Source organism: Pantherophis guttatus, chromosome 3, assembly GCF_059756535.1.
Source record: "Pantherophis guttatus breed Tessera chromosome 3, ASM5975653v1, whole genome shotgun sequence".
Classification (NCBI taxonomy): domain Eukaryota; kingdom Metazoa; phylum Chordata; class Lepidosauria; order Squamata; family Colubridae; genus Pantherophis; species Pantherophis guttatus.
Genome location: NC_142065.1, coordinates 6,102,488 through 6,127,444, shown reverse-complemented (window position 1 = coordinate 6,127,444; position 24,957 = coordinate 6,102,488). Strand labels below are relative to the sequence as shown.

Sequence of the window (24,957 nt, the reverse complement as noted above, 5' to 3'; positions counted from 1 at the left end):
TCCATCCATCCATCTCTATTTATCTATCTCTGTCTATCTATCCATCTCTCTCTCTCTGTCATCTCTCTCTCTATTTATCTATTTATCTCTATTTATCCATCTCTCTCTTTCTCGATCTATCCATCCATCTCTATTTATCTATCTCTATCTATCCATCTCTCTCTCTCTCTCTCTCTCTCTCTATCTCTAACTGTCATCTCTCTCTCTATTTAGCTATGTCTATCTATCCATCCATCTCTCTCTCTCTCTATCCCCCCTCCCCCCTCTGTATCTACTGCTGCTTTCAAGGGCTCTTACCTGGACAAAAACGGACATCTGAGGTTCTTCCATGGATTGCAGGGCTGTGTCCACCAGCTTGGAAGAAGTTTCGATGTGGTCACTGCATCCTTTGCTCAGCCCGTTCAGATGCTGGGCCTTGCTCTCCTGTTCATACGTGATCCTCTGAAGCATGATCTTCCTCCGTTCTTCCAAAATTGCCCCCATGCGGTCAAACTTCTCACACAGCGACCGCTTCTGAGCTTTGCAATTTGCCTGCTCAAGAAGAAAGGATCAGGTGGTACATCCAGGTTAGAGGGTGTAGCCCAGGAGTGAAATGCTCCTGGTTCGGACCGGATCACCCGATCCGGTAGCGATGGCGGCAGGTGGTTCGGAGAACTGGTAGCAAAAATCCCTGCCCCCCCCATGCCCAGCTGAGCCACACAATCATCAGAGGCTTTTTTTAATTTTTAAAAGCATTTTTTTCTACCACCTCTTTGGCCAAAAAAATGCTTTTAAAAGTAAAAAAAAAAAGCCTCTGATGATCACGCGGCTCAGCTGGGATCGTCAGAGCTGAAGAGGTGGTAGAAAAAATGGTTTTAAAAGTTAAAAAAAAAAAAAAGTTGGCCACGCCCACCCAGTCACATTACCCCCGACCAAGCCACGCCCACAGAACCGGTAGTAACAAATTTTACATTTCACCACTGGTCTAACCAGGCTAATAAACCATGGTTTGTTGCCGAGGTTAGGTTTGCCAAACAATACTACTTTGGTCAGGTGTAGGGGTGGTTCCACTTACCTTTACTACCGGTTCGCAATGGGAGCGCAGCCATTTTGTGAAGGTGCCCACTACATATATTTGCGATCTAACCCCTGGTTTAAAAAATGTGGAGTTTCTTGCTATTTCTCAATATACTTTATTAATCCATCAGCATGGATAGCTTTCTAACCAGAAAGAGTTAGCATACTTTTAAAAATACATGATAGATTTTAATACATGATTTGTCCTGGAGGACAAATATATATATATATACATGGAAATGATTTGTCCTCCAGGACAAATCATGTATTAAAATCTATCATGTATTTTTAAATATATATATATTAAAAAGCCATTAGTATCATCGCATTTAAAAAGCATCTAAATTCCACCTACTTGTTCCGGAGATTTATTTGGCTTCATTTGCTTAATTTTTTAAAAAGAGACTTATTTACAGTCAAATGAAGTAGGAAAATGGGAGGAAAAAAAAACTTGAAAGGAACTCTGAGTGTTTGAAATTGCACTGGGGAAATGTTTTCCTCTTGGTACTTCCATAAATACTTGATTCATCCTGAATCACATCTAGAATGATGCCATCAGACAAATTTAGATAAAAGTCTTTTACACCTTCTATTTTTTTATATATCCTTACTCACTCCTCCTTTTATATCCAGCTTGTGGGTGAAGAAATACAGGTAATCCTTGACTTACAACAGTTCATTTAGTGACCAAACTTATAACGGCACTGAAAAAAGCGACTTATGTCCATTTTTCAGACTTATGACCATTGCAACATCCCCATGGTCATGTGATCAAAATTCAGACTCTTGGCAACTGACTCACATTTATGACGGTCGCAGTATCCCGGGGTCACGTGATCTCCTTTTGCGACCCTTCTGACAAGCAAAGTCAATGGGGAAGCCAGATTCACTTAATAACCGTGTTACTAACTGAACAACTGCAGTGATTCCCTTAACAACTGTGACAAGAAAGGTCGTAATATGGAACAAAAGTTATAAATTAACAAGATCGGTAAAATATAAGGAAAAGCAATATAAAATGTTTTACCGCTGGCATTTGGCTCCCTCAAGATGGGCAAAAATATATCCAAATTTGGCCCCAAATTGTGTTGTAGCCCATCAGCAGCCTGTGCAGCTAGTAGCCGATTCCGACAGCGAGGAGGCTGGTGTGGTGCTGCACCAGCAGCCTGTGCAGCTGGTACTCGAGTCAGACAATGAGGAGGCTGGAGAAGATGTGGTGCCAGAGGCGGAGATTCAGCCAGGGCCTTCAGAACCTCCAGAAGCTCCCTTAAGTGAAGAGGAAGAAGAGGAGGAGCCTCTTCTCGATGCACGGGTGCGCAGAGCTGCCCAAAGGCGGGAGTGGCTCCTCAGGAGGAGGTCTCCTCGAGAGTAAGGCTTGGGGCTAATTGGCCACTCCCTTAGCCTATTTAAGGAAGGACGATGACTGAGGCAATTTGCAGGGAACAACTTCGTTCACTCTCCTTCGCGTCTTGATCTTAGTTCTCTGCAAATTGCTTCTGGGCTTTCTGCCAACCATAGTAAGATTATGATTATTTATTCTTTGGATTCTTGTAGGCTGTTAAGAAAGTTAATTAACAGCTTTTGTTTGAAAAAGACTTAATTTAATAAACTAAGATTTAATTTAATAAACTAAGGTTTGTACAGACTTTGTGTGTGCTGCGTTCTTGGGGTCCGTAGCTGGGGCAGAACAAATTGTTGGAAATGTGGACAGAAACAGGGTACCTTCTACCACTCATGGTGGCTGTGTCCCCATGAATCAAAAAAATACTGAAAAAAAATAAATAAAAAATTGGTTGCAAGAAATAACAGGTGTTCAATTAGAATTTGTACCAGAACTATACCTCCTGGGAATAATGGGAAAAACCTACGATAAGAAGACAAGACATTTGATTTTACATATAACAACAGCGGCGAGATTGGCTTTTGCGCAATGTTGGGAAAATGTGAAAACGTCCTCCAAAGATCAAATAATCAAAAAAATTTATGACTGTGCTGAAATGGACAAACTAACATTGAAACTGAAAGAAATGACAGACTCAGAGTACTATGTATCATGGTACAAGAAATGGTACGAATGGATTAAAAAGAGAAAGATGAAACAGGCTCAGACATAACAAAATTTGATGAAGTAAAATATATAGTTCATAATATATATTTTATAGGGATAAGTTTTGTAAATGGACACAGCTCTGCATAAAAAAATTGTTTTTTTATTTCTTTCTCTTTTGTTTTTCATCTTTTTTTTTCTTTTCTTTTTTTTCCTTTCCTTTTCTTTCTTTTTCCTTTCTTTCTTTCTCTCTTTCCTTTTTTTTATATATATATCTTTTGTATTCCTTTTGTGCGTGTGTGTGTGTTTCCTTGTATTTTTGTATGTATGTTTTTGGTTTCGTGTTCATTGAAAAATTAATAATGTTTTTTTTAAAAAAAGAAGAAAGCGTAATATGAATCACTTCACAAATCTTTCACATAGCAACAAAAATTCTAGATTCAATTATGGTTGTAATTCGAGGACTACCTGAACACTATACATAGTTCTCAACTTACGACCACAATTGGGACCAAAATTTCTATTGCTAATCAAGATGGTTATTAAGTAAATCATGCCTGATGGTTTCATTTAGTCCCTCGCAGGTGGGACTAGAACTCACCATCTCTGGTGATTGGTGCAAAGTCACCCAGCCGGCTTTCATGCCTAAGGCGGGACTAGAACTCACCGTCTCCTGGTGATTGGCCCAAAGTCACCCAGCCGGCTTTCATGCCTAAGGCGGGACTAGAACTCACCGTCTCCTGGTGATTCGCCCAAAGTCACCCAGCCGGCTTTCATGCCTAAGGCGGGACTAGAACTCACCGTCTCCTCGTGATTCGCCCAAAGTCACCCAGCCGGCTTTCATGCCTAAGGCGGGACTAGAACTCACCGTCTCCTGCTTTCTAGCCTGGTGCCTTAACCGCTAGATCAAACAGGCTCATTTGCAGCATTCAACGGTCACATAACCACATTTTGTGATGGTTTTTGCTGAAAACGTCCGCTTTTTCAGTTTTCAGCAAAACCTCACACGTAACAAGCAATGGATTCACATTCATGACTGCCGCATCCTCTTAATGACCGCTGCAAAACTTGTTATAAAATCGGGTCGGTCATTGGGTTGGGCAGGCAGCATTACGGTCATAACTCCAGGACTACCTGTATTTCTCTCTCCCACTTAATCATCTTGTGGTGAATGCAGCCAGTGGAAATATTTGGGCGTGTGAAGATATTCCTGATTTTCAGGAAAAAAATGGGAAGAGGAATCAGGGCCCACCTCAATATTCCTGCACCTGCCTTGGAGTTCTGCCATGTAGGTTTGGATCCTGTCATTGGCTGCCACGAGGGCCCCGATTCCATCGGTCAGCTCCGCCTAGATAGGAGAGATCGGAAGCAGATGGCCTTGCGGTCAAGATGTTTATTTATTTTATTCATATCCTACCTTTATTGTTTTCTTATAAACAACTCCTCCTCTCCTCTCCTTTCCCTCTTCCTTTTCCTCCACCTCCTCTCCTTTCCCTCTTCCTCCTCCACCTCCTCCTCCTCTCCCTCTTCCTTTCCCTTTTCCTCCTCCACCTCCTCCTCCCCTCCTCTCCTTTCCCTCTTCCTTTTCCTCCACCTCCTCCTCCTCTCCCTCTTCCTTTTCCTACTCCACCTACTCTTCCTCTCCTCTCCCTCTCACTCTTCAACCTCTCTCCTCTCGTCTCCTTTCCCTCTTCCTACTCCACCTATTCCTCCTTTCCCTCTTCCTTTTCCTTTTCCTCCTCCACTTCCTCCTCCTCTCGTCTCCTCTCCTTTCCCTCTTCCTTTTCCTCCACCTCCGCCTCCTCTCCTTCTTCCTTTTCCTCCTCCACCTCCTCCTCCTCTCCCTCTTCCTTTTCCTCTTCCTCCTCCACCTCCTCCTCCTCTCCCTCTTCCTTTTCCTCTTCCTCCTCCTCCTCCTCTCCCTTCTCCTCCTCTGCTCTCCTCTCCCGCTTCCTTTCCCTCTTCCTCCTCCACCTCCTCCTCCTCTTTCTTTTCCCTCTTCCTTTTCCTCTTCCTCCTCCTCTGCTCTCCTCTCCTTCTTCCTTTCCCTCTTCCTCCTCCACCTCCTCCTCCTCTCCCTCTTCCTTTCCCTCTTCCTCCTCCACCTCCTCCTCCTCTCCCTCTTCCTCCTCCTCCTCCTCTCCCTTCTCCTCCTCTGCTCTCCTCTCCTGCTTCCTTTCCCTCTTCCTCCTCCACCTCCTCCTCCTCTCCTCTCCTTTCCCTCTACTTCCTCCTCCTCTCCTCTCCCTCTTCCTACTCCACCTATTCCTCCTCTCCCTCTTCCTTTTCCTTTTCCTCCCCTACCTCCTCCTCCTCTCGTCTCCTCTCCTTTCCCTTCCTCTTCCTCCTCTACCTCCTCCTCTCATCTCCCTCTCTCTTCCTCCTCCACCTCCTTCTCCACTCTTCTCCTTTCCCTCTTTCTCCTCCTCCTCTCCTCTCCTCTCCCTCTTCCTCCTCCATCTCCTCCTCCTCACCTCTCCCTCTTCCTCCTCCACCTCTCTCCACTCCTCTCCTTTCCCTCTTCCTTCTCCACCTCCTCCTCTCCTTTCCCTCTTCCTCCTCCTTTACCTCCTCCTCCTCTCCTCTCCTTTCCCTCTTCCTCCTCCACCTCATCTCATCTCATCTCCTCTCCTCTCCTTATCTTATCATCTGTAGCCTGGCTCACACCTTCCGCTTTGTGCAAATGTCTGAGAGTGGAGCTACTTCGCATTCCTTGTGTTCCCCGAAAACCTTGCACAGGGAGCATGTGGGAACAGCGCACGTCACACAATAAATGTTGATCCTTTCTTCCTCGTGCTCTTCGCAAGTTGGGTGCTCGGTTTTCAACAGAGGTCTGTTAGAGAAGAAAGAAAAATATCAGGGGAAAAAATATACGATGGGAGGAAGGATAGATCTCCCCAAGGTTCCCAAATCCCCTTTAATTCTGTATTGGGTCAAATCCGCTACCCACTTTTAGAGTCTCCCCAGATCTATGTTGGAAGAAATGTCCATCTGGGTTCAGTTCCAAGTGGGGAGAAAGACACCGGAAAACATGGTGACTGCTTGAATAGATGGTTTTAATGGTGGACAGGATCACATGCCTTGAAGATCTTGGGCGGAAAAAAAAAAAGGGGAAGAGATACTGAGAGTGTCTGAGTTTTATACCCTCTCTGGGCTTTTGAATTTGAGCTTGTATTCTGATTGGTTGTCAGACTCCCATGGGGCCATGCAGGGGCAACTTTGTAGGTTGTGTTTTTGAGTCCCAGGCTTGGTTGACTCTTGCTGGGTGATGATGTAATGAAAGAGCTTCTGGGCAGTTCCTATTAATGCTCTGCCTGAAGGAGGTAGATCTTTGTTATGCACCAAGACAAATTCCTTGTGTGTCCAATCTTCCTTGGCCAATAAAAAATTCTATTCTATTCTATTCTATTCTATTCTATTCTATTCTATTCTATTCTATTCTATTCTATTCTATTCCATTCCATTCCATTCCATTCCATTCCACTTCTCTCATTCTATTCTATTCTATTCTATTCTATTCTATTCTATTCTATTCTATTCTATTCTATTCTATTCTATTCTATTCTATTATTCTATTCTATTCTATTCTATATTCCATTCCATTCCATTCCACTTCTCTCATTCTATTCTATTCTATTCTATTCTATTCTATTCTATTCTATTCTATTCTATATTCTATTCCATTCCATTCCATTCCATTGCAGTCCACTTCTCTCATTCTATTCTATTCTATTCTATTCTATTCTATTCTATTCTATTCTATTCTATTCTATATTCTATTCCATTCCATTCCATTCCATTCCACTTCTCTCATTCTATTCTATTCTATTCTATTCTATTCTATTCTATTCTATTCTATTCTATTCTATTCTATTCTATTCTATATTCTATTCCATTCCATTCCATTCCATTCCATTCCATTCCACTTCTCTCATTCTATTCTATTCTATTCTATTCTATTCTATTCTATTCTATTCTATTCTATTCTATTCTATTCTATTCTATTCTATATTCTATTCCATTCCATTCCATTCCATTCCACTTCTCTCATTCTATTCTATTCTATTCTACTCTATTCTACTCTATTCTATTCTATTCTATTCTATTCTATTCTATTCTATTATTCTATTCTATTCTATTCTATTCTATATTCTATTCCATTCCATTCCATTCCATTCCACTTCTCTCATTCTATTCTATTCTATTCTATTCTATTCTATTCTATTCTATTCTATTCTATTCTATTCTATTCTATTCTATATTCTATTCCATTCCAGTCCACTTCTCTCATTCTATTCTATTCTATTCTATTCTATTCTATTCTATTCTATTCTATTCTATTCTATTCTATTCTATTCTATATTCTATTCCATTCCATTCCATTCCACTTCTCTCATTCTATTCTATTCTATTCTATTCTATTCTATTCTATTCTATTCTATTCTATTCTATTCTATATTCCATTCCATTCCATTCCACTTCTCTCATTCTATTCTATTCTATTCTATATTCTATTCCATTCCATTCCATTCCACTTCTCTCATTCCATTCCATTCCACTTCTCTCATTCTATTCTATTCTATTCTATTCTATTCTACTCTACTCTACTCTACTCTACTCTACTCTACTCTATTCTATTCTATTCTTCTATTCTATTCTATTCTATTCTATTCTTCTATTCTATTCTATTCTATTCTATTCTATTCTATTCTATTCTATTCTATTCTATTCTATTCTATATTCTATTCCATTCCATTCCACTTCTCTCATTCTATTCTATTCTATTCTATTCTATTCTATTCTATTCTATTCTATTCTATTCTATTCTATTCTATTCCATTCCATTCCATTCCATTCCATTCCATTCCACTTCTCTTTCTATTCTATTCTATTCTATTCTATTCTATTCTATTCTATTCTATTCTATTCTATTCTATTCTATTCTATTCTATTCTATATTCCATTCCATTCCATTCCATTCCATTCCATTCCACTTCTCTCATTCTATTCTATTCTATTCTATTCTATTCTATTCTATTCTATTCTATTCTATTCTATTCTATTCTATTCTATTCTATTCTATTCTATGTAGAATAGACTGGCCCAGGCCTTAATGGCCCATTGACAAAGGTGGGGGGGGGCTGAGTTTCTGCCTCCCTTTTAGGAGAAATATTCTGCCCTTTTAATATTTCTTAAAATATCTCATTTTCCTAGGAGAGGGGCGGGTGCTAACTTCCCACATCTAGCCAGCTGGAATGACCTCTTGGTGAGACGGGTGGCCAACAAATTTAATCAATCAATCAATGAATTCTGCCCACATTTGGGGAAGAGCCTTGGTGGCACAGCAGACTAAAGTGCTGTTAAGTAACACTAGCTGCCTGCAATTACTGCGAGTTCAATTCTCACCAGGCTCAAGGTTGACTCAGCCTTCCATCCTTCCGAGGTAGGTAAAATGAGGACCCGGTGTCAGGTTTCGATGCTATCTCAAAATAAATGAATTTCCAGACTGCCGATCTTTAAGGAAATTTTCTCTTTATTTGAGCACAGCGATCTGATCCTGGCTCTTTCGCGGTCAGTACTGACCTTTGCCCCCCAATCCCTCCCTTTCCGATCCCCAATTCTCTGCTTCTCATTGGCTATCTCCCAAATCACTTTCCTGATCTCTGCTTCGTCAGATCACAGGAATGTCTCCCTCCTCTCCCATCTCCGAGGAGACAGAATCTTCAAAGAGATTTAGTAGGCAAAAGTTCAAGCTTCTCCCCTCTTTATATATGTCAATGCTGGGACGCTGACACCCGGATTGTGGGGGCAATAAGCTGACTTTGTATAAAAAAGAACACCGCTTAGGGAGGGCTAAAAGCCCTACTAAGCAGGTATATACAAAAGTATGAAGGCTATTGCTTAACGCATTTTAAGCCGCCCTGAGTCTCCAGAGAAGGGCGGCATATAAATCTAACCAATCAATCAATCAATCAATCAATCAATCAATCAATCAATCAATCAATCAATAAATGTGACATGAAAGGCCCCAGGAATAGCTGAGAAAGGCAGCCCACCTTTCTGGTCCCTTTGCTGACGCTTGTTTGTAGATGTCAATGATGTTCTCCACCAGCAGATTCCGTTGCAAGCCATAAATGCCGTGTCTGTCCAGGACAACTTCGTGGCGGCACGAAGGGCAGCGGAATCTCCCTGCAGAGCCCAGGGTTGTCCCTCGAGACTGTGGGGTGCAAGAGACCAGGATGATCAATACACCGATAGGTTAAGGGAGAGGACCGGTTGGATGCAGCTTTGTTGTGGAGTTCTCCGTGGAGCATTCAAGGGCAGTTGAAACCATCAAAATATTCGGTTGGTTAAAGCTGCATATTGGGAGGGGGAAGGGGGGAAGGAAGAGGAGAGGAGAGGGAGAGGGAGGAAGGGGAAGGAGAAAGGGAGGAGGAGGAGGAAGAGGAGAGGGAAGGAGGGAGAGGGAGGGAGGAAGGAGAAGGAGGAAGGGGCAAGGAGGAGGAGAAGGGGAGAAGGAGAGACAAAGGAGGAGGAGGAGAGGAGAGGGAGAGGGAAGAAGGGGAAGGAGAAAGGAAGGAGAAGGAGGAGAGGGAGGGAGGGAGAGGGAGAGAGGAAGGAGAAGGAGAAGGAGAAGGAGAAGGAAAGGGAGGAAGGGGAAGGAGGGGAAGGAGGAGAAGAAGGGGAGAGAGAGGGGAGAAGGAGAGGGAGAGACAAAGGAGGAGGAGGAGAGGAGAGGGAGAGGGAGGAAGGGGAAGGAGAAAGGAAGGAGGAGAAGGAGGAGAGGGAGAGAGAGAGAGGAGAGGGAGGAGGAGAGGAGAGGGAGAGGGAGGAAGGGGAAGGAGAAAGGAAGGAGGAGAAGGAGGAGAGGGAGAGAGAGAGAGGAGAAGGAGGAGGAGGAGGAGAGGGAGAGGAAGAGGGAGGAAGGGGAAGGAGAAAGGAAGGAGGAGAAGGAGGAGAGGGAGAGAGAGAGAGAGGAGAAGGAGGAGGAGAGGGAGAGGAAGAGGGAGGAAGGGGAAGGAGAAAGGAAGGAGGAGGAGGAGAGGAAGGGAGGGAGAGGGAGAGAGGAAGGAGAAGGAGAAGGAGAAGGAAAGGGAGGAAGGGGAAAGAGGGGAAGGAGGAGAAGAAGGGGAGAGAGAGGGGAGAAGGAGAGGGAGAGACAAAGGAGGAGGAGGAGAGGAGAGGGAGAGGGAGGAAGGGGAAGGAGAAAGGAAGGAGGAGAAGGAGGAGAGGGAGAGAGAGAGAGGAGAAGGAGGAGGAGAGGGAGAGGAAGAGGGAGGAAGGGGAAGGAGAAAGGAAGGAGGAGAAGGAGGAGAGGGAGAGAGAGAGAGAGGAGAAGGAGGAGGAGAGGGAGAGGAAGAGGGAGGAAGGGGAAGGAGAAAGGAAGGAGGAGAAGGAGGAGAGGGAGAGAGAGAGAGAGAGGAGGAGGAGGAGAGGGAGAGGAAGAGGGAGGAAGGGGAAGGAGAAAGGAAGGAGGAGGAGGAGAGGAAGGGAAGAGTCCTGGTGGCGCAGCAGACTAAAGCACTGTTATTAACATCAACTGCCTGCAATTACTGCAAGACCACCAGAAGTCAGGAAATGGGCCATTTCTGGCCTCTGGAGGGCCTGCGGGGACGGGGAGGCCGTTTTTGCCCTCCCCAGGCTCCAGGAAAGCTTCTGGAGCCTGGGGAGGGCAAAAAACCGGGCCTGCCAGGCCCACCGGAAATCGGGAAACTGGTCCTTTCTGGGGTCCGGAGGCTTCAGGGAGGACTGCTAGGCCCAAAATGGGGAATGGGGGGGGGTCGTGCATGCATGCACGGGGGGGGGGCAGGGGGCGTTGAATTATGGGTGTGGGCACGCGCACGTTCGGCCCCCCCGCTCCCCCCACTTTTGGCCGGTGACGGCAAAAAGGTTAGCCATCCCATTTTAGACCGATGGTTGTCCAATCTCTTCTTAAAAAATTTCCGGGTTACTTTTATCCTGTCCAATCAACTTTCCTCTTGCCTTTTCTTTGTTGTGTTAACTCTAAAAAGGAGTGGGGGAAAAAAAGGGGGGGGCTCAGGGCTCTCTCTCTCCTTTTTCCATAGAGAGACCCCACTTTATCAGGATACCCTAATAAACTGCTTTTAAACCATCTTCCGATTCAGTAGTTTACCATGTTAGAATGCTTTCTCCAACCTGCCTTGTATTTCCCCCCCCCCCCCGTCTCACATTTCAAAATCGGGGCACCTCGGGGAGCACCGCCAACGGTTCCAGAATTTGAGATACGCCCCTCTTCTTTGCAGCCCAGACCTCGCAAAGGTCAGTGGTTCAATGCTCGGCCCTCGGGGGTTTAGGAGGGGGGGCCTAAGTAGATCAGCTCCAGCAAAAGAGCATATTATTTCGGCAAGGAATCCAAGACCGACTGGAGCCAAGCCACGATATCCAATAATAGCGCAAAGGCAGGTGTCCGGTAATCCCCAAGGGGAAACAAAGGGCCAGAAAGGCAAAGCCTTCATCGTCCTTCAGTCATTGTGACTTTGGGGCCACCACGAATGTCTGGGAAGAACTCTCGATGGTCTATATTGCCCACACGCAAAAAGGCTAACCTTGCGAGGGGTCTCAGTCAGATGTTTGTTCATTTATTTGTATCCTCCTGGCTTTAGTATTTTTATATATAACTTTGGCAAACATATCCCAAACAGGGATGTGTGTGGGTGGGGGGGGCTGTTATTATTTTAACCGCTTGTATCTTGGGTTGGTTGTTGTTGTTGTTCTTAGGTAAGCAGCTCAGAGTTACTGAGATTAAGTGGGCAGCTATATAATGGGCTGGGCTGAGAGAGAGAGAGAGAGAGAGAGAGAGAGAGAAGGGGGGAGAGGGAGGGAGACAGAGGAAGAGAGAGGGAGGGAGACAGAGAGGGAGGGAGAGGGAGAGAGGGAGGGGGAGGGAGAGGGGGAGAGGGAGACTGAGGAAAAGATAGAGAGGGAGAGAGGAGAAGAGGGGGAGTAAGGGGGAGGGAGGGACAGAGGGAGAGATAGAGAGGGAGAGAGTGGGAGGGAGACAGGGAGAGGGAGAGGGAGGGAGGGAGAGGGAGGGTGGGAGAGACAGAGACAGAGAGGGAGGGAGGGGGAGGGAGGGGAGGAAGGGAGACAGAGAGGGAGGGAGAGGGAGAATGGGAGAGGGGAGGGAGAGTGGGAGGGAGAGGGAGACTGAGGAAAAGACAGAGGGAGAGAGGGGGAGAGGGGGAGTAAGGGGGAGAGACAGAGGGAGAGACAGAGAGGGAGAGAGTGGGAGGGAGACAGGGAGAGGGAGAGGGGGAGAGAGGGGAGGGAGAAGGGAGAAAGGGAGAGGGAGGGTGGGAGACAGAGAGACAGAGAGGGAAGGAGAGGGGGAGGGAGGGGAGGGAGAGAGACAGAGAGGGAGGGAGAGGGGGAGGGGAGAAAGGGGGAGGGAGGGAGAGACAGAGAGAGAGAGACAGAGAGGGAGAAAGGGGGAGGGAGGGAGAGGGGGAGGGGAGAAAGGGGGAGGGAGGGAGGGAGAGGGGAGAAAGGGAGAGGGAGGGTGGGAGAGACAGAGACAGAGAGGGAGGGAGGGGGAGGGAGGGGAGGAAGGGAGACAGAGAGGGAGGGAGAGGGAGAATGGGAGAGGGGAGGGAGAGTGGGAGGGAGAGGGAGACTGAGGAAAAGACAGAGGGAGAGAGGGGGAGAGGGGGAGTAAGGGGGAGAGACAGAGGGAGAGACAGAGAGGGAGAGAGTGGGAGGGAGACAGGGAGAGGGAGAGGGGGAGAGAGGGGAGGGAGAAGGGAGAAAGGGAGAGGGAGGGAGGGGAGGGAGAGAGACAGAGAGGGAGGGAGAGGGGGAGGGGAGAAAGGGGGAGGGAGGGAGAGACAGAGAGAGAGAGACAGAGAGGGAGAAAGGGGGAGGGAGGGAGAGGGGGAGGGGAGAAAGGGGGAGGGAGGGAGGGAGAGGGGAGGGAGGGAGAGGGAGGGTGGGAGAGACAGAGACAGAGAGGGAGGGAGGGGGAGGGAGGGGAGGAAGGGAGACAGAGAGGGAGGGAGAGGGAGAATGGGAGAGGGGAGGGAGAGTGGGAGGGAGAGGGAGACTGAGGAAAAGACAGAGGGAGAGAGGGGGAGAGGGGGAGTAAGGGGGAGAGACAGAGGGAGAGACAGAGAGGGAGAGAGTGGGAGGGAGACAGGGAGAGGGAGAGGGGGAGAGAGGGGAGGGAGAAGGGAGAAAGGGAGAGGGAGGGAGGGGAGGGAGAGAGACAGAGAGGGAGGGAGAGGGGGAGGGGAGAAAGGGGGAGGGAGGGAGAGACAGAGAGAGAGAGACAGAGAGGGAGAAAGGGGGAGGGAGGGAGAGGGGGAGGGGAGAAAGGGGGAGGGAGGGAGAGGGAGGGTGGGAGAGACACAGAGAGAGAGGGAGAGAGGGGGAGGGAGGGAGGGAGGGAGAGAGTGAGAGAGAGCCAAGTCACCCTGCTGGCTTTCATGTTTAAAAGTCGGTCTAGAACTCCTGCTTTCTAGTCTGGTGCCTTAAACAGTAAACCGACAGTAAACAGTAAAGGGGCGGGGCTTGACTAGGAAGATTGTGGCTGCCATCTTGGATATTTTTTGACCACTAATGAGGATGTCTCTGCTCCAAGAAATACGGAAATGTATAATAGGTTTTCTTAAAGCATCAAATACGACAAATAAATTGACTTTGCTCCTTGGGGTTGGCTGTTTCTTAACCTTGGACCTTTGAAGGGGCGTGGACTTCACCTGTCCATCACCTTCAGGCTGCCACGTCTTAATGCAAAAAACACAATCGTGCCCCTTTCCAACGGCGTTATAACATCAGTGTAATTTAATTTCAGAAGGCATCCTTCTCATTCGGAAGTATCTCATCCTTCTCATTTGGAAGTATCGCTTCCGAATTTTAGCCATTTTAAGATGGGTGGACTTCAACTCCCAGAATACCTCAGCCAGCAATGCTGGCTGAGGTATTCTGGGAGTTGAAGTCCACCCATCTTAAAATGGCTAAGGTTGGGAGACACTGATCTAAAGTTTCTCTGGCTGTAGGAACACAATCATTGGGCCCCGAACCCTTTTTCTCCTTTCCTAATCTGCTGAATTTCTGTTTCCTGCTTTTTTGAGGAAGAAATACATAAAATTCAAAGTCTAAAGTAGACTTAATATTGTGAGGTTTTTTTTTAAAAGGACAACTGTACCTATCCTCTAAAGAACAGACTATCCTCGTCACCCAAAAACACATAGAATACAATCCCAACCACCCGATTCTCCTATCCGCAGTGACCCTTGAAACCTCTGAAGGCATCTTCCCAACTCCCTAAAGGGCGTTGACCCAACTCTGCTCTCCAATTCTGAGAGTCAACGGCGCCACGTTGAGAAACATTTCCATTTAACCTGCTTTGAAAGGTTGCCCCCCACCACCCCACAACTAACCTGAAAAATGTCATTGGCACATTTCCGGCAGAGGTTGTGCTGACACGGAAGAATGACCACAGGTTTGGTGAACATCTCCAAGCAAATGGGGCAGATGAGTTGCCTCTCCAAGTTGTCCATGGTGGGACAGTCTCTTGGGCAGGAGGTGTACTCCATGTGCTTCGACATGACCAGGGTTCGAGGCAGCCGTTCGTGGAGGTTCGCAGCTCCTTCTGTGTGTCCTGGTAGGACACGGCGGTGGGGAAAAAGCTGGAGAAGCCCAGAAGCACCTGACGGCTTGGGGTTCCCCAGGGGTCTGCCACATGTTACTTGGAAGGCTCCAGAAATATAACTGTCGTGTGTCTCATGCGCCCCACCAGTGGTTTAAGTTTCGACTCGGTCTTAAAGGGCCATTTCAGCTCAGAGGCAAAAGTTGGTGTTTCAAAGGTGGAAGCCAGGATTAAAACTTTGGAAGGAAAGCCAGAGAGGACTAGGATTAGGGGTGACATGATAGCAGTCTTCCAATATCTCCGGGGCCACCACAAAGAAGAGGGAGTCAAGCTATTCTCCGAAGCACTTGAAAGCAGGACAAGAAGCAATGGGTGGAAATGAATCAAGGAGAGAAGCAACCTGGAACTACGGAGAAACTTCCTGACAGTGAGGACAATAAGTGGAACGGCTTGTCTTCAGAAGTTGTGGGTGCTCCCAACGCTGCAGGTTTTTAAGAAGAGACTGGACAGCCATTTTGTCTAGGTGTCAAAAGTCAATTTCATTGTGGGCCGCATCAGGACTGTGGTTGATCTGAGGGGGGGGAGGGGCTGGGGTGTATGGTCAACTGGGTGGGTGTGGCCAGCTTGATGCCACCCACTGGGCGTGGCCAACTGGGTGGGCGTGGCCAGCTTGACGCCATTGCCCAAACTGCTGGCATGTTTCCTCTTCGCACTGGATAGACCGGGCCGAAGCCACGCTGGCCCGATGTTTCCACTTTGCATTGGGTAGACTGGGCCGAAGCGATGTTGACCAGATCCTTACATTTTCCAGGATGGCCCCAAGGGCCAGATCCGACCACATCGCGGGCTGGATCCGGCCCGTGGGCCTCGTGTTTGACACCCCTGGCATAGGGTCTCTCTTGTTTCAGCAGTAGTTTGGACTAGAAGACCTCCAAGGTCCCTCCCAGCTCTGTTATTCTAAGAAACTCTTTCTGGTACATGGATGCAATCCGGTTCTTTTTTAAATCAGGTTACAGGTGGTCCTCGAATTACGCCACAATTGAGCCCAACATTTATGTTGCTAAGTGAGAGATTTGTTAAGTGAATTTCAGGGGTGGGCTTCAAAAATTTTAGCAGGGGGTCCTCTACCCGTTTGCTGGGTGGGCGTGGCCTAGTCAGCCTTCTGCACCATGGCGGGGGGGAGGGCTGTTTTTGGCCTCCCCGGGCTCCAGAGGCTTTTCTTGAGCCTCCGGGAGAGTGAAAACAGCCTCCCCAGGCTTCGGAGACCCTCTGGAGGCCAGAAATGGGCCTGTTTCCGGCCTTCCCGGTAGGCCCGTTTTTCGCCCTCCCCGAGCCTCTGTGCACGCCCTGCACTTATCTGCATCCAAAACAGGCTGCGTGGGGCCTCCTGGGAGGGGAGGGGTGGGCGGAGTCAGACAGGAGTGGGATTTGGGGGTTCACCGATCTGCACAGAATCTTAGCTAGAGGTTCTCCCGAACCCACAGCAGCCCCACCCCTGGTGAGTTTTGCCCCCATTTAACTGTTAGGAAATTTCTCCTTAGTTCTAAGTTGCTTCTCTCCTTGATTAGTTCCCCTCTGGCGCTAAAGGGGTCTGCAACGTTCTTTCCCGTCTGACTTGGGTGGACGGGCTGATGTGATGGGGGGGGAAGATGGTTGTGTAGGTCACCTGGCCCTAAGCCATGTAGGGCTTTAAAAGTCACAACCAACACCTTGAATGGAAGCTGGAAATAGACCTGCAGCCAATGCAGCTTGCACAGCAGAGGTGTTACATCTTTGGGGTGCCAGGATTGCCTGTGGGGTTGCATTTTGTATCAGATGAAGCTTCCAGAAAGTTTTTGAGGGTAGCCCCATGTAAAGTGCATTGCAATGGTCCAGTTGTTTTCTAGCAGACCTGGGTCACCTCCCACCAATGCCATTCCAGTTAGATTTCTTAATCCACGCAATAGCAATAGCACTTAGACTTACCGTATTTTTCGGAGTATAAGACGCACCTACCTTTTTTGGTGAGGAAAAGAAGAAAAAGAAATCTGCCTCTGCCTGGGCACAATTTTGCCTCCTTGCAGCAAACAGCAAACAGCCTGCTTTACTTTCATTTTCGTTTTCAGCATAGCTTGATTAGCACAAGGGGAAAAAAAATCTGCTCCCAGCAATTTACCTCCTTGCAGCAAGCAGCAGAGCCCTGCGCAAAACAGCTGAGAGCAAATCAGCTGAGAGTTAGAAAGCCAATCCAATCAACTTGTGCTAATTAGGCTGTGCTGAAGCTGAAAGCTGTTTTTTTCTTGCTGTTTGCTTGCAAGGAGGTAACTGCTACGAGGCAGAGGCCCAAGGGTGGGGGCCAGTGGGTGGGCGGGGCTATATTCGGTGTATAAGATGCACCTAAATTTTCACCCTTTTAGGGGGGGAAAAGATGCGTCTTATAGTCCGAAAAATACGGTATATACCGCTTCATAGGGGTGTTACAGCCTTCTTTAAGCAGTTTAGAGTCAGCCTCTTGCCCCCAACAATTTGGGTCCTCATTTTACCAACCTCAGAAGGATGGAAGGCTGAGTCAACCTTGAGCCGGTCAGGATCGAACTCCTGGCAGTGGGCAGTTAGAATACTGCATTTTAACCGTTGCGCCATCACGGCTCCAAATCCAAGGTTGAAATTTGCAATTGAGACAGGGGAGCAAGGAATTTGGAGTGGCTGCTTTTTGGCTTTCTTTTGGAGAGAAATTTAAGTTAATTCCACTTTCATCCCCAAGGATGGAAGGAAGGAGCTTAGTTGCCGAGCAATGTGGAGCAGAATCTTTCTCTCTTTCCTATAGTTTGCCTCTTTTCTCTTTAATCAAATCCCCTCTGTTTCATTTTAACTCAAGCTTGACTGGCGTTTTGTGTTTTTCAGCCTCGGCAACTTTTAAGTTGTGAATGGACTTCAACTCCCAGAATTCTTCAGCCTCAGTAAGTCTGGTAGTCCTCGACTTAAAACCACAATTGAGTCCAACATTTCTTTTGCTAAGGCAGTTGTTGAGTGAATTATGTTTGTTTGTTTGTTTTATTAAATTTGTATACCGCCCTACTCCCGAAGGACTCAGGGCGGTGAACAGGCACAGAATAAAATACAGAAATACAAAAGTTAGAAACAATTTAAAACCAAATTAAATAATTTAGCCTAAGACAATTAAAAATCCCAATAATTTAAAACAAATTAAAATTTCAGTTTAAAAATTTAAAAGAAAGGGGAGAAAATTAGGCCAGGCCGACTTGATGGAATAGGAGGGTCTTAAGAGCATGGCGGAAAGTGCGCAGATCCGGGATCCTCCGTATCTCCGGGGGGAGCTCATTCCAGATAGTGGGTGCCCCCACAGAGAAGGCCCTCCCCCTGGGGGCGGCCAGTCGACACTGCTTGGCTGACGGCACCCGGAGGAGCCCCTCTCTATGAGAGTGTACCGGCCGGTGGGAGGCTGTTTGTGGTAGTAGGCGGTCCCGTAAATAACCAGGTCCTAAGCCATTATGCCCCGTTTGATGACCTTTTTTGCTACAGTTGCTAAGTGAATCACAGCACTTGTTAAGTCAGTAACACGGTTGTTAAGTGAATCTGGCCTCCTCATCGACTTTGCTTGTCAGAAGGTCGCAAAAGGGGATTTACGTGACCCCCCAGGGACACTGCAATGGTCATAAATATTGATCAGATTACCACAATGGTCGTAAGTGTGAGAACTAGTCATAAGTCACCTTTTTTCCAGTGCTGTTGACACTTCGAATGGTCACTAAACAAATGGTTGTAAGTTGAGGACTATCTATACAATGTATCCAGCTACCACTTATATGAATTTCCTCTTCAATTAAAATCCATTTTGGCTAGAAAACGGCAAAGAAGAAAGAAAGAAAAAATGCAAATCAAGCCAAGGATTGGTGGGTTTTTTTTTGCCATGAAAACATTTATTTTACAATCTTGGTTTCTGGTAATTTAGCAATCTTTATTTATTTATTTGTCACTTTTAAGTTCCTACTCAGACATACAATACATAAATTACCATGCTAAAACATAATAGAATTCCTTCTGGAACTGGAGGTATGTACAGGAGCTCAGGACCTGCGAGTGTTAACAATCCACAAAGTGCGTAAAGCCACAGCTACTTACATACAATTTAAAGGACGACCCTTTAAATAAACATAACAAAATATATATATATATATATTCTATGTATATATATATATTTATATAATTGCTTTTCAAATGCATCTATACTTTGATTGTTTTTTTCTTTTTTTTCTTTTTAATAATTAACTTTTTGTTTTTATTTATTTTTTATTATTTTTACTTTTTAACACGTTGGGATTTCCCCCTCCCACTTCTCCCACCCCGCAAATACAAGTGCAAAAAAACCCAAAAAACAAAACAAAAAAACCCCCAACAACCATGGATTTCAAGAAGAGGTCACAGTAAAATCTAAAAATCGTCATTAAGTGAATGATGTGCACCTACCATCCGTTGGTGTTTCAGAGTCTTGTTTTTGGAACGTTACTCAACCCAACCAACACGCTAAAACAGATATACTGGCCAACTACCCCTTAGTCCAGGAATCTCCAATCTTGGCCACTTGAAGACTTGTGGACTTCAACTCCCAGAATTCATCAGAATTCATTGCTGGCTGAGGAATTCTGGGAGTTGAAGTCCACAAGTCTTCAAGGTTGGAGATCCGTACCTTAGTCCATCAAACCTCTTCCTTAAATACATGAGACCCCCTAAAATTGACTGAGAACTAAATTACTACCGGTAGGGAAATAAATTCACCCCCACCCCCCCAAAAAACAACAAACCTTAAGAAGAGCAGGCATATGAGGAAGGGATGATGACTGGAACAACTGCTCAACGAGATGAAGCTGGCATACATTCACACAGAGACATCCACACCCAACAAGAAAAACGGAACATCTGAAGGGCTGGTTGCTTGATCAGAGCTTCAGGTTTAGCTTTCCAGAGAGAGACATCATCTTTTTAAAAAATGGTTCAAAAGATCTCCAATGAAGGGACCTGCACGGTGCAGTTAAAATGATTGTGCTGATCGCCTCCAGTAAAATATTAAAAAAATATATGTCCTTTTAGGGTATAAAGGGGTTGATGGTGGCTTTTTGGGGACAGAGAAGAAAATGTGGGGTCGGACAAGGGAAGGAAAGGGGTACAAGGTTCTCTGAAGACCTCTACTTTCCACTTGAGGGTTTTTCCCTGAATCAAACTTCTATGTGCCTATTTTAGCGTTCTCCCACACAGACGGCCTACGGATCCAGCCAAGATGAAGGTGGCCTAGTGGGGTGAACAAAACCATAGAATCTTTCCACCAACCCTTGTCTGCTCTATCTGGTAGCTTTATGGCCTTCAGAGAACTTGAAAAGGAGACCTTCGCAGGTGGCTGGAGGAAGTCCTCCCGGTTTCATTTGGATGGTGGTTGAGGATGGTGGGAGGAGTGAAAAAGCAGAACGCAATCTTTAAAGACAAGGATCACAATACCAATACTCCGTACATCTAATTCGCTGTTTCTTGGGTCATCCCTGAGGGCCTCCCTTTCATCATGAATTCTTCTGGAAAGCCCAGTCTTTTATTTAGCCATAAAAGAATCCTAATTCAGGGATGCTTGAGATCACAACCTCTCGTTCCTTCTTGGAGCATGAGCTGTAGAAAAAGGGTATTTGCAGATGATTGGCAGGGCGTGAGCCAGGATTAGGCTCCAGATTTGACTTGGGTTCTGTCAAAGGGGGCGTTGGACTGGGGGAATGCTGAACTAGCACGCTAGGCGATTCCACGGGGTGTCTTTCCATGTACAGAGTCGGGGTTCTTATTATCCAAAGACTTAAAAGCAAAGGATGCTAAATTAAAACCACCACAAATTATAGCTGCTGCAAGTATAAGATAGGGCAAGGCATACACATGACTGCTTTGAGGATATTTACATAACGGTATCTACAAATATAAAACTCAAGAGTTACGTACGCGACTTAGGTTTTTAATGAAGTCCCTCAGCTTGCTAGTAAAAGCCCGGTATTCTTCTTATTCGTTTAAGCAAGGGCTCCTAATTTATGTAGAAGGGGGCGGGGGGGGGAAGGGAATGGGAAGGAGGAAAAGGAGACGGAGACAGTGAAAGATAGAATAGGGGAAAAAAGGAAGGGAAGGTAGAAGAAGGGGAGAAGGAGAAGATGAAGACAAAGAAGGGAGAAAGAGAGAAAGAAAGAGGAGGAGGAAGAGGAGGAGGGGAAGGAAAATGGAGACAGAGAAAGAAAAGGAGAAAATGAATGAAATGAAGGTAGGAGGAGAGAAGGAGGGAGATGAAAAAGGAAAAGGAGGAGGAGGAGGAGGAGGAAGGTGGAGACAGAAAGAAAAGGAGAAAATGAATGAAATGAAGGTAAGAGGAGGAGAAGGGAGATAAAAAGGGAGGAGGAGGGGTGTGGGGGAGGAATCAAGAGAAATTTGGCTACTCAAAGGAAGATCTGAATATGATCTGGATTAATTTTCAGGTTTAGGATACATGAGCAATTTGCTAAGTGCAGAGGGCCAGAAAATTTAGCAGCAATATATGTGCTGGCAAGACTGCCAAATCAGAAAACAATGTGGGAAACCTATCATATTTAGTTGAATCAGAGAAAAAGAAAATGCAAATGTTATGTACTGGCAAAGTTCTGGCTTCAAATTCTTTGGCACTAAATCTCACAGACCAAGATCAGTGGACTTTTTAAAAAAAGCATTTATGGATTTAGGCCCCTGTCTTGGATCTCAGTAGCTTCTTTTGGCTTTCGAAGGGCAAGACCCGGGTGCTAGGCTTCACCAAATGGATGACTGAAATACAGCTTGGCCATAACTCTAGGGAAAATTAATTCTGGGTGTAATAATACATTTTGGGCCTTATTTATACCTACCACCAACGCATTAATATCTATTGCCAAGATTTTCACAAAGTTAGAAAAATCAGAAGAAACAGCTGCTGAAGGTATTGTGGCAACCCACAACAGTTGGTAAATTAAAAACAAAGTCAAGCTACTGGGGGGGAAAACTCAATTTGAATTTGCATCTTATCCATTATTGAAAAATCAGGGAAACCAGGCACCATGCTGAATTGAACACAGAACCTCTGCAAAAGATAGGTCAACTAATTTTAAAATCTCCACTGCTCAAGGCACAAATAACCATCTCTTGGGATTTTAACATTTGGGCTTGATTTAAAGAGAAAAAAAATCTATGTACTAACAAGATTTTAGAAACCTGTCTACACCAGGAAAGGGAATCTTTGGCTTCGACTAACTTTAAATTAAAGTACATCAAGACTCTTGAATGGAAGACAACACTGATTGGACGTCTAAATCTGGCTTTCATTTTACACTGGAGATCAAGATCCAGACTAATTAAGATCTGTGTACCTCCTGAATAGAATTAAAACAGTGTTTCCCAACCTTATCCATTTTAAGATGTGTGGACTTTAACTCCCAGAATACTCCACTGTTGGCTGGGATATTCTGGGAATTGAAGTCCACACATCTTAAAATAGATAAGGTTGGGAAACAATGAGTTAGAGAAGAATCAAAAAAGTTTACAAGAACATGATAAAGTCCTGCAGAAAAGCTTTAGCATAAAGAGAACACAAAGAACAGAATAAGACTTGCAATGTAATTACTAGAATGGCTATGGTAACATCTAAAACAAGGGGGGGGGGGTTGTTTTCCAAATTTGGCTGTTTTAAGAGGTCTGGATTTCAACTTCCAGAATTCCTCAGCCAGAATGTTGGCTGGGGAATTCTACGAGTTGAAATCTGCCCTTCTTATAGTGGCCAGGTTTGAAAAACACTGGTCGAAAAACCCATCACCTGTTGAAACTCTTTCTGATTCATCTTAAATAATAACATGAAGGACATTTATAGGAAAAGACAAAATGACCACGATCCTACCATCGAAGCCCTGCCGGTGTCAAATGCACAACTTGTGTACGAAAGTGACAAGGGTTTGATTCCGAGACCGAGGACATGATTTTGACTTTTTTGATACCTTCTCCCACCGGATGCCCTTAAAATTCTACAAAGATTTAGGAAAGGAGCATGTGCCTGGATTATATATGAAAACAATAACAATGTTATAAGCCAATTAACAGATAAGAGCAGCTTGTTCCCAGTGATTCGGAATTACAGACCAGTAGGGCAAAACTATGCTAATGGACAAAACTGAAATCATAATCAAATTTCCTGCCTGAGAATGAGTGGGGTTTTGGGGGGGGGGTTGGCTAAATGTTACAATCTAACGTCCAAATTTTGTTCTGTCGGCCTCAAGTCAAGTGATTTTTGCCTTAGAAAAATCAAGAATAAACCTTAGCCACAGGAACACAGTGAGATTAACACCGGATTATCAACACTTCAGTCACGGTTTATACATTTGACTATTTTATTTGGGATGATATGTGATAAACCGGATGAGGCTTCGGAAATCCATATATACGAATAAATTCATAAACTGCATTATTAATTAGAGTTATTACGCATTTGCTCTCTACGACACACATGTTTTGGCAAACCGACAGGGGATACCTCCAATTTTTGCGAGTGAACTCAAGAGGATAACTGAGCTAGCAGGGCAGTATCCAATTGGGCAATTTTAAGAAATGGGTTGGGTTTGCACATCATCCTTCAAATTATTTAAAAAAGAATCAACATTATATCTAGGTCCAGAAGGGGGAGAGGGAACCACAGAGAAGCATTTAAAAAGAAGTTGTAAAAAAGCAAGGGAAGGGAAAATTCATCTACACCAGGGACCTTGGTGACTTTAAAACCTGTGGACTTCAACTCCCAGAATTCCCCAGCCAGCCATGCTGGCTGGGGAATTCTGGAAGTTGGTCCATGGGTCTTAAAGTTGCCAAAGTTGGACACCCCTGAGTTACACACAGAGTGGAACAACAACCAGACAGATTGACCGACTATTTCAAGTATTATGTGAGATAAAACTGTTGCCCGTTTAAAAAAAAAAAAGTGACCACCTTAAAATAGAGAACCTGCAAGGTTCCCCGAAGCGCTTCCTAGAGTGAACGTTTTCACTTCGCGACGATTCAAACACATGCACAAATATACACACCGGGGAGCATTCAAACACGTAGCAGCCACGGGATTTCGTGGACACCCCCCCCCCGAATGCAAAGTGGGAATGAGATTGTGAGACCAAAAAAAAGAGGGTGGGGAAGCGATCGAAGCAGAAGCAGCTGGGAAAAAAATAGGAGAGGTTCTGACTGATGCTTTTATTAACAAACTTAGTATATTGTACCGCAAAACTGGATGACAGAGGAAACTTTTGAGATGTCCGCTGCCTGGATGAACACACAACTTCCATTTGGGGTGGATTCTCCCACTCATCACAGAGAAAACGTTCAATAGAAAGAGCCCAACTGGAATTGGATCTAGCAGAACATCTGCAGAACATTTCTCCAAACCAGAAGTGTCCAACCTTGGGCACTTTAAGACCTGTGGACTTCAACTCCCAGAATTCCCCAGCCAGCATGGCTGGCTGGGGAATTCTGGGAATTGAAGTCCATTGGTCTTAAAAGGTTGGATATCCCTGCTCTACAGAGATACATAGAGGAGCAAGTGGGTTTTCTTTTTTTAAAAATTGCCATTTAGGCACACAACTCACACAATTCTACCACACACTGCTTCAAATATGTAAAGTACTGCATAATGAAGTTTAGACATTTGAGACGGACCGCTCCTGTTTTACAAAGGAAGGACTGAGGCAGAGAAAGAAACCAGCCCACCCACCAACCAGATAAATTCAGGCATGGACTCGAGGTTCATCCAGCCATCTCAGGTCCCACTCATTCTCCCACCTGCTCAGTTCTAGTCAGTTTCAATCTGATTCCTGCCCTGCAGGTTGGAAATGGGGGGGAAATGGCGGCCAATTCTACAATAGCCATCGCTGTCAGAATTGGGACCTGCTTAGATCGCTACTCCTCAACCTGGTGACCCTCCAGTTGTGTTGGGACTCCACAATCCCAAAATTCCCAGTCATGAACATTGAGCAAGGGAAGTGGGGGGGGGGAGCTGAGTGACATTGCATGCATTAAGTCTGTCGAGGTGCAAAGGATGTGAATTATGTCCCTTACATCAGTCTCATGATACTATTGATAGCCACAATATCGCGTATCAGTGGCAGGGTGTAGAAATCAAGATGGTATCACCCAAGTCGTGAGCAATGGGCTCAGATTATATCAATGGACTGATGTCATCAAGGCATGTGTGACATCA

The 24,957-nt window shown here is 45.5% G+C and overlaps 1 protein-coding gene across 2 annotated transcripts in view; it reads right to left on the bottom strand.

The window, feature by feature from the left end:
- LOC117654861 (tripartite motif-containing protein 54-like) overlaps positions 1-14,984 on the bottom strand; it is a 29,382-nt gene extending 14,398 nt beyond the window's left edge. For both annotated transcript variants that reach the window (XM_087890994.1, XM_087890995.1), the window contains exons 1-5: positions 14,503-14,984; positions 9,160-9,320; positions 5,771-5,936; positions 4,356-4,451; positions 298-531 (exon numbers count right to left, since the gene is read on the bottom strand). In XM_087890994.1, the coding sequence (XP_087747120.1) occupies positions 298-531; positions 4,356-4,451; positions 5,771-5,936; positions 9,160-9,320; positions 14,503-14,670 (825 nt within the window). In that variant the 5' untranslated portion in view covers positions 14,671-14,984. The remainder of the gene's footprint in view (positions 1-297; positions 532-4,355; positions 4,452-5,770; positions 5,937-9,159; positions 9,321-14,502) is intronic.
- Between the last annotated feature and the right edge of the window lie 9,973 nt (positions 14,985-24,957).